The 9,222-nt window shown below is 43.4% G+C and overlaps 1 protein-coding gene across 1 annotated transcript in view; it reads left to right on the top strand.

Annotated features, from left to right (window-relative positions):
• aamp (angio-associated, migratory cell protein) overlaps positions 1-8,220 on the top strand; it is an 11,928-nt gene extending 3,708 nt beyond the window's left edge. Inside the window, exons 5-11 of the mRNA XM_082190279.1 lie at positions 1-4; positions 1,365-1,448; positions 2,183-2,298; positions 2,958-3,052; positions 4,062-4,152; positions 4,227-4,381; positions 6,570-8,220. The exon at positions 1-4 is cut by the window's left edge and continues 141 nt beyond it. Coding sequence (XP_082046405.1) covers positions 1-4; positions 1,365-1,448; positions 2,183-2,298; positions 2,958-3,052; positions 4,062-4,152; positions 4,227-4,381; positions 6,570-6,645 — 621 coding nt within the window. The 3' untranslated portion in view covers positions 6,646-8,220. The remainder of the gene's footprint in view (positions 5-1,364; positions 1,449-2,182; positions 2,299-2,957; positions 3,053-4,061; positions 4,153-4,226; positions 4,382-6,569) is intronic.
• The last annotated feature ends 1,002 nt before the right edge of the window (positions 8,221-9,222 follow it).

Genomic DNA, 9,222 nt, shown 5'->3' with positions numbered 1-9,222 from the left:
GACGGTGAGAGCAGATGATGATGATGATTCAATTCAATTCAAATTTATTTGTATAGCGCTTTTCACAATACATATTGTCTCAAAGCAGCTTTACAGAAAGTGCATTTCAAAAAATGTACATAGAAAAATACAGTTAGTTAATCATGCATTAATTTAGGGCATAACATATCGCCGGCGTGGAGTCGTCTCCTCACGGGCTTCGAGTCGTCTCTGCATGGGTGTTGGGGCATCTGAAGTTTCCATGAGAGGCTGGATACAAACTGGAGCTGACGTACTCTATTTACCTCGGGACTAGCGTCCCGAGATAACAACAGAAAAGCAGATGGGAAATTATTAGCGTAGCTGCTGTTCCTAATATTAATGCATTCAATCTGATTCAACTGTAGTATAAAAGGTAAGTATTATGTGAATGCTTGGCTAAAGAGATGCGTCTTTAATCTAGTTTTAAACTGGGACAGCGAATCTGAGCCTCGAACAATATCCGGAAGGCAATTCCAGAGTTTAGGAGCTAAATGTGAAAATGCCCTCCCTCCTTTAGTGGTCTTAGATATCCTAGGAATGACCAGAAGCCTCGAATTTAGTGATCTTAAAGAGCACGATGGATTGTAGGGCGATAGAAGTTCCGTTAAATACCCAGGAGCTAAACCATTTAGGGCTTTATAGGTCATTAGTAATACTTTGTAATTGATACGGAACTTAATAGGTAACCAGTGTAGAGATGATAGAATTGGTGTTATATGATCATATTTTCTTGACCTAGTAAGAACTCTAGCAGCTGCATTTTGGACTAACTGTAGCTTGTTTATTGAGGATGCAGGACAACCAGCTAATAAAGCATTACAGTAATCCAGTCTCGAGACATGATGATGATGATGATGATGACGTACCTACCCCGAAGTGACAAAAATAAATTAATTTCTGTATCAAAATGTACAAGGAAAGACCAGTACTTTGTTTAGGCTTGGTCTGTAGGGAATTCCAAACCTGCGCACATATATTCAAACGCACATAACTATAGAACCAATTCTTGATGCGCATGTGAACGCCATCAGCGTTTCTCACAGGTTCGCGTTTAAAGTCTGTGTAGAGAGAATGGTGTCGTCTTAGCGGCCCCTAATTTAATAACAAATGATCGTTGCGACGGAAGCGAATCAATCAAAACTAACTTTAGCTGGAAAATAACTTTATTAAAGAACCGCTATAAAGCCAAAACAATCTCTGTTACCTTAAATTATACGTTTATCTCTGTAAAGCTGCTTTGAAACAATCTACATTGTTAAAAGCGCTATATAAATGAAGATGACTTGATGATGATGATGATGATGATGATGATGCAGGTGAACTGAGCGTCTGTGTGTTTACAGGGAAGAGAGTGATTGTGGGATACGAGGATGGAAGTTTACGTCTGTGGGACTTGAAACAAGGCAATGCCCTCTGTGTCATCAAAGGTAATTCATTCGTCTGATATTGCACCGGATTGCAAATAAAGACAATTAATACATTTGCAACTAAAGTTAAAGATTGTGATGAACTGGTCAGAGTTGGGTTAGGGTTAAGGTTGGGGTTAGGGTTAGGGTGTCGCTGCAGGGCTGATGATGTGCTCTCCAGGACTGGGGTAATACATCGATGCATCGTGATTCTTCAGACGATTCCGGACCGGATTTTCCAAATGCATCCTGATTGTCTCTCAAATCGATTCTGAGCGTAGTTTCTAACAGCAGATGAAGTGTGTAGTTTCAGAAACAGCCAAACTCTGCTGGCTTCCAGTTCCTCACACACAGTTCTTCAATCCTCTATAATATTTTATAAAGTTCGAAAAGGTTGAAATAAATTACAAGTGTGTTTGCAGTGGACTGTTATCATTAGTATCGCATCATTAGAGCACTCTGAGGTGCGAGTACGCTTAACCCTTCAGTGGACTGGTATCACACACACCCGAACACACACACACCTTCTTCATGAGCATTAGAGTGTGTGGTTAAGCTAGCCTACAGCGCCATCTGCTGTTAGGGTTAGGCCTAGAACTTTCTGTATGAGAAATCATTAGTTATTCACTCTTAATGCTGTTTCAACACTTCTACTTTCCCTATAAAGCATAGGATGTGAGATGACTCAATCAATAGGGCGGATGTAAGTGTGTTGTTAGCCCTGAACCCGTGTGTGTGTGTGTGTGTTTCCTCAGGGCCCGACGGGCACCAGGGGCCGCTGACGGCTCTGGCCTGCAATAAAGAGGGAACGCTGGTTCTGACGGGCTCCGTAGACGGCCAGGCCAAACTCATCAACACGTCCACAGGAAAGGTGACCAGAGGAACCCTAACCAATACTCAATACTAGAGTGATATTCTTATCTCTTTATTTGTGCGTTTAATAAAGAAGCAGGAAGTCTCAAAGCACTAGTGTTCATTTTGTCAGCTATTTTTTAATTTAGTCTTAGTCGTGTCAGGTGTACTCTTTAGTTTTTATCACATGTAGTCAACCTTTTCCTGTTTTTGTTTAGTCAAGTTTAGGTCAACTAATATCTGGGAATCTTAGTGTAGTGAGAAAAAAACTGAGTCACATTTCTGTCATGCTGCATAATGTTTAAATGATGATTTTATTTATACTTTATAATTACATCACAATTAATGCACAAATCAAGACAATGTTGAATCATACATTAGGGCTGGGACAATAAATCGATGCATCGTGAATCGAGGAATGATTGTGAGATTTACCATGGTAACTTACTCTGTGGACCTAACCTGGTTTTCTTCGGTAAACCCAGAGATCCTCCTTTTTAAAGCATTCATACACGCTGCAAAAATGCTTTTCTTTTTATGAAGTACAATATCTTAAAATTCTTAAATCAAGATATATTTTCTAAATAAGAAGAATTATTTCCTGGGGGAAGCAAGTGCTTCTTCACATCAGAGAGCTTCACATGTTCTGCAGTGTGATTCCTTTATTTTCTTCTTTAGGTGTTATGTTCATTTTCCAGTGAAAACACTGAAGCCAAAGACTCGATGCAGGAGCAGGAATCCAACTCTGTAGAATCTGTGGGATTTTGTAATGTGTAAGTAAAGCATATAACTCTACTCAGGCATGAGTGTGTAGTAGTGTTCTGATGTAGTGCAAACACACAGTGATCCGCCAGTCAGACTTGATCCTCAATGATCTCTCCCAGCCAGTCTCCGAGCACAAGATCCGCTTTTTAACTGAGTAACATCAGTCCACCAAACATTGACTTGTGATTAGGAGACGACGAGCACTGCTTATATCTATAAAGCAGTAAAAATGGCCAAAACAAGCATCTGTGGATGAGTCTGAAGCAAGGGCTGCTGGGACGACACTGTCCTGCTCTTCACAGATGATGAGTGGAAGGAGAACTCGTTCTGTGCTTCATACGTCATTACGCCAGTTCTACGTCAATGCACATGCGCAAAACTTATCAGTCTCAGTTTTCAGTCCAATCAAGTGTTTACATGTCCTATCGAATGGTTTAGAAAAGGTATAAACCCTAACCCTAACCCCTTAACATCTGAATGAAATTTAAATCTGATTTGTTCTGATTTGCGTGGTTACATTAAACTTTTTTTCCAACTGTTCTAGTAATCCTATTATTAGGGTCCATGTAGTCCTCCTTTATTTCTGTTGCGCTTAACACAATACATGTTGTTTATACAGTACAAGCAGCTTTAGTGATAAACAGGAAAATAATGAGCAGTGATGCAAACACATCAGCTGAGGTCAGGTCAGTGTAACTGTAAAGTTCATCAAATATGATCATCTATAAAGCAGTTCTAGAGAAAACAGTGATGTCATCATACAGCAGTCAGATCAATAATACTGTTGAATATTAAGTTCCTCCAAATAATGAATCTTGAGGCGACAGTGACGAGCACAAACTCCATCAGTGACAGAATGGAGGAAAACCCTCGTGAGAAACTCAGTCCCAGTTCTCCTCTGGCCAACGAGCCAATGATTCAGGCAGCGTTACAGGTCAGAGGTCAGGTCGTGGGTTGGTTTCATTCATAATATATAAATGTGACTTGACTTATTAGAAGTGTTTTGCTGTGTTCCAGGTTGCCTCTAGTTGCTGTTGCGTATCTGGACGGCACACTGGCCATTTATGATATGAATTCACAGAGCCTCAGACATCGGTGTAAACATGAGGTAAAAGCTGAGAATACATTTAAATATGGCACAAAAACGTCTTGTCTTATATGACGTGTGTGTGTGTGTGTCAGGTTGGGCTAGTCCACCTGCAGTGGGAAGAGGCGTCTGCTGTGGTCTCCACCTGTAATCTGGCTGGTGTCATGACTCTGTGGGACGCTCGATCGGGGATGCTGATGTCGGAGTATCATGGACACACTGCTGAGATCCTCGACTTCGTGCTGAACAGGTGTGTGTTAAACTGAACGGGTGTGTGTTAAACTGAACGGGTGTGTGTTAAACTGAACGGGTGTGTGTGTGTTGAACTGAACGGGTGTGTGTGTTGAACTGAACGGGCGTGTGTGTTGAACTGAACGGGCGTGTGTGTTGAACTGAACGGGCGTGTGTGTTGAACTGAACGGGCGTGTGTGTTGAACTGAACGGGCGTGTGTGTTAAACTGAACGGGTGTGTGTTAAACTAAACGGGTGTGTGTGTGTTGAACTGAACGGGTGTGTGTGTTGAACTGAACGGGTGTGTGTGTTGAACTGAACGGGCGTGTGTGTTGAACTGAACGGGCGCGTGTGTTGAACTGAACGGGCGTGTGTGTTGAACTGAACGGGCGTGTGTGTTGAACTGAACGGGTGTGTGTGTTGAACTGAACGGGCGTGTGTGTTGAACTGAACGGGCGTGTGTGTTGAACTGAACGGGCGTGTGTGTTAAACTGAACGGGTGTGTGTTAAACTAAACGGGTGTGTGTGTGTTGAACTGAACGGGTGTGTGTGTTGAACTGAACGGGTGTGTGTGTTGAACTGAACGGGCGTGTGTGTTGAACTGAACGGGCGTGTGTGTTGAACTGAACGGGCGTGTGTGTTAAACTGAACGGGTGTGTGTTAAACTAAACGGGTGTGTGTGTGTTGAACTGAACGGGTGTGTGTGTTGAACTGAACGGGCGTGTGTGTTAAACTGAACGGGTGTGTGTTAAACTGAACGGGTGTGTGTTAAACTGAACGGGTGTGTGTTGAACTGAACGGGCGTGTGTGTTAAACTGAACGGGTGTGTGTTAAACTGAACGGGTGTGTGTTAAACTAAACGGGTGTGTGTGTGTTGAACTGAACGGGCGTGTGTGTTGAACTGAACGGGCGTGTGTGTTGAACTGAACGGGCGTGTGTGTTAAACTGAACGGGTGTGTGTGTTGAACTGAACGGGCGTGTGTGTTGAACTGAACGGGCGTGTGTTGAACTGAACGGGCGTGTGTTGAACTGAACGAGCGTGTGTGTTGAACTGAACGGGCGTGTGTGTTGAACTGAACGGGCGTGTGTGTTGAACTGAACGGGCGTGTGTGTTGAACTGAGGCCGATCAGGAACTGACGGTAGTGCTGTGTGTTGTGACAGTGATGCCTATAAGAGAAAGAGCTCATGTGACAGTGTGCTGCTTTGCATATAAAGTAAATGTTTTTTAATTAGTTTATTTATCAGTAACACAATAATGTACATAAGATTTAAAAAGCTAAAACCGTGTTTGACTGACAAATGGCGATTCTGAAATGGGTGTTTTATTTATTTCACATAGTTGGTGAATGCTCCTGTTTCGCCAGAGTAAAGTTTTTAGGAGTCACAACTGGATTCCCTAAATTATCATTCCATGTGTACGGAAAACAACTCACACCCGAAATTGATTCTCGCAGTGGTAACCATAGCAACGCTTTGGCTTCTTGTGCGTTTGGTACCTGCTCTTTTTGACCAAAGCAATATGTTAGCTAACACTGACCGCAACCGAAGACTTGTGTTTGCAGTTTTAGCTAAACCTCTATTGACAATGTGCAGTTTTGTTTATGCCTGCTTTCAGTATAAAGATTTAGCTTCATTATGGGCTTGTTCTGTTTACGGTTTCTGTTTTCTAGCAAGATCTGGCAACGGGAGTGAGTCTAGGCTCGTACTTCTTTCCTTCCCTCTTTTTTGGGAGTTAATTCGGTTGTTGAATGCGGTTGTCATTCCCATTAATAACTGAACTGTGTGTGACCAGAACGGGGTTAAACACTAAAAGGTGAACTGACAACCGGATTATCTGCAGTTTAGCTGCAGTGTGTTCATGTCCATAAAGACATTGTAATGTTCCTCTGTCCGGTCTTCACCCCTCTCTACATCAGATACTTTACTCTGACTGTTAAAGGCTTAGTTCACCCTAAAATCATAATTTTCTCATGTCATTTCAAACCCAGAAGACCTGCGATGAAGATTTACATTCATTCATTTAGCAGACGCTTTTATCCAAGATATTTTAAAAATTATTCTTTCAAATTTTGACAAGTTTGTCCATAAAAGTCAAATTAAAGACTGAACATGCTTTGCTTCCTTGATGTGTTCTACCTTCATCATGGGTAAAATATTAATTTGTGCTCTTTGTTGGTTTGTGATGTTGGGTCTGTCGTGTCCACAGAGAGGCGTCAGTCGCAGTCACTGCCGGAGGAGATCATAAAGCCAAAGTCTTCGTCCTGCAGAGACCAGACCGGTAGAGCGAGGGAACCCGAACCCTGACCTGACCCCTAACCCGGACCGGTAGAGCGAGGGAACCCGAACCCCTGACCCCTGACCTGACCCCTAACCCGGACCGGTAGAGCGAGGGAACCCGAACCCTGACCCCTGACCCCTAACACAGCCTAACCTGGACCTGTAGAGCGAGGGAACCTGAACCCTGACCCCTGTCCTGACCCCTAACCTAACCCGGACCTCTGACCCCTAACCTGGACCGGTAGAGCGAGGGAACCTGACCCCTGTCCTGACCCCTAACCTAACCCGGACCTCTGACCCCTAACCTGGACCGGTAGAGCGAGGGAACCCGAACCCTGACCTGACCCAACCCAACCTGGACCCCTGACCCCTAACCCGGACCGGTAGAGCGAGGGAACCTGAACCCTGACCTGACCCAACCCAACCTGGACCCCTGACCCCTAACCTGGACCGGTAGAGCGAGGGAACCCGAACCCTGACCTGACCCAACCCAACCTGGACCCCTGATCCCTAACCCGGACCGGTAGAGCGAGGGAACCTGAACCCTGACCCCTGACCTCTGACCTGGACCCTAACCCAACCTAACCCTACCCGGACCGGTAGAGCGACGGTCCTCCATCCTCCGAGCGCTGGAACTGCAGATCTTCCTCGCTGACACACTATCACCTTTAAACAGAAACTTTATAGACTTTTAACAGAGCTCTACTATTCTGTCTTTAATGTCATGACTGTGTGCTCCTGACCGACTGTTTCTTTATATCTTTATAATTGGGACGTACACTATATAGCCAAAAACTATTCTAGTCATTTCTGTGAGACCAAATATTAGTGCTATACCAGACAGTGACATGCTAGAGAAATGTGTGCTACAGCGTTACTGGAGGATCCTCTTGTTCTCCAGCATGACTGAACCCGTGGACAAAGCAAGGGCCGTAAAGAGAGAGCTTATTGACTGTAGTGGGAATAACTTGACCTGAACGCCACTGAACACCTTTGGAATGAACTGAAACATCGACTCACCCGACATCTGTGTCTAAATTCTTTTGCTCCTGTGTCTTGTTGAACATTTTGAATGTTGTTCCTCACTCAGTAAAGCATATCTCTTTGTGCACGGGGTCACAAACCTCCACAAACTGCAGCAACACAAAGACATCTCACCGTATGTTGTAGCATTATCAGTCCTCACAGAATGACTGAAGTAACCAAACCCATTCATTAGAAAGAGATGTCCACATTTATTTAACCATGCAGTGTTGTATGAAATTCACTTTTGATATAATCATCATGTTAAAAATGCACATTTACTCATTGGCTCAGATTAAAGCTGCTGTTTCGTGTCTGTTTGCTTGTTAAGGATCAGTTTTCCCCATTCTTCTCCCACCGCGCTGTGAAGTGTTAGCAGTGACACAGATTAGGATCGGCCTGTGGACGGTCTTGGTAAAAGCTCATTGCAGATTGGGTTAGCCATACATTCTGCTGTATTTAATTAAAGTGGTCAACCTCTTCTTCCCCCTGTAACGACGAGTCACTTGCTGTGATCCAAGAAATGTGATGAGTGAATAAACACAAGTGATGCTAAACCAGTTGTGAGGTCGTGTTTGCCACTGAATCCCCTCCATGTCCCAAAACTCAGACTTGCGCTCTTTGCTCTCACCCGCTCGTAAGTTTGGCTCGTGTTCAAGTGTGCCTGAAGGCCATAGTGTGTGTAGAACGTTTGATTGTCTGATGGGGCACACTTATTGTGTTGTGTAAATGCTAAGTTGTTTTACACTCTTTTTTAATTTTATTATCATTATTATTTTAAATAAATTGCCCTTTAAAATAAACTTCTAAATATCTGAAACAGGCCACACAATTTAATTGTGATGATTCTAATTAAGTGATAAGTTGCGAACATTTTACAAAATGCACATTGTCGCCCTATATGTAATATTGCATTAATTGAACGTCCTGAAAAAAAAAAATATCTCATCACTGTGACACGTGAGTCCCTGAACATAATGCATGATGGGATATGCTCATCCTCAAATAGCACTCAGAGGCGGTGTTAGCGAGAGTGTATCAGACCTGGGCCAGTCCTGCGTGCTCCTGTCATGTGCACACACTCGCTCAAGGGTCCGAGATCGTGTGTGTGTGTGTGTGTGTAATGGGACAGGCCCTGGAAGTGCTGCTCTCGTATATCATGCTTCTCTTAGTGCACTAACTAGGTAGTCATGGAAATGGTGAAATGAAAGTACTTGTGAAGTAAGTGTGCATACGCTACAGGACACTAGACATCTCTCTCATAGTGTTGGTTGTTCCTTACATTGTATCAGCTCTTATAACTGCACGCGCACAGCTAATGTTCATGAAACACATTTTGTCAGAACGGCTGTTAGATTACTTACTGTATCTCAAAGTATCATGTGCATGTTGAACATGTATGCTTTAAAACAGCAGCACAAAATGACATTTGGTATTAGATGTCATCAGTTGTGATTGTGAGCATGAGTGCTAGTCAGCCAAACTATGTTAGACACTCCACTGTATTCATCTCACACTGTCTTTATCTGTCATACACCAGCATGCTGATGAAACGGATG

This window comes from Leuciscus leuciscus, assembly GCF_965113295.1.
Source record: "Leuciscus leuciscus genome assembly, chromosome: 14".
Classification (NCBI taxonomy): domain Eukaryota; kingdom Metazoa; phylum Chordata; class Actinopteri; order Cypriniformes; family Leuciscidae; genus Leuciscus; species Leuciscus leuciscus.
The sequence above is the reverse complement of the archived record's forward strand: the minus strand, read 5'-3'. Positions and strand labels throughout refer to the sequence as shown.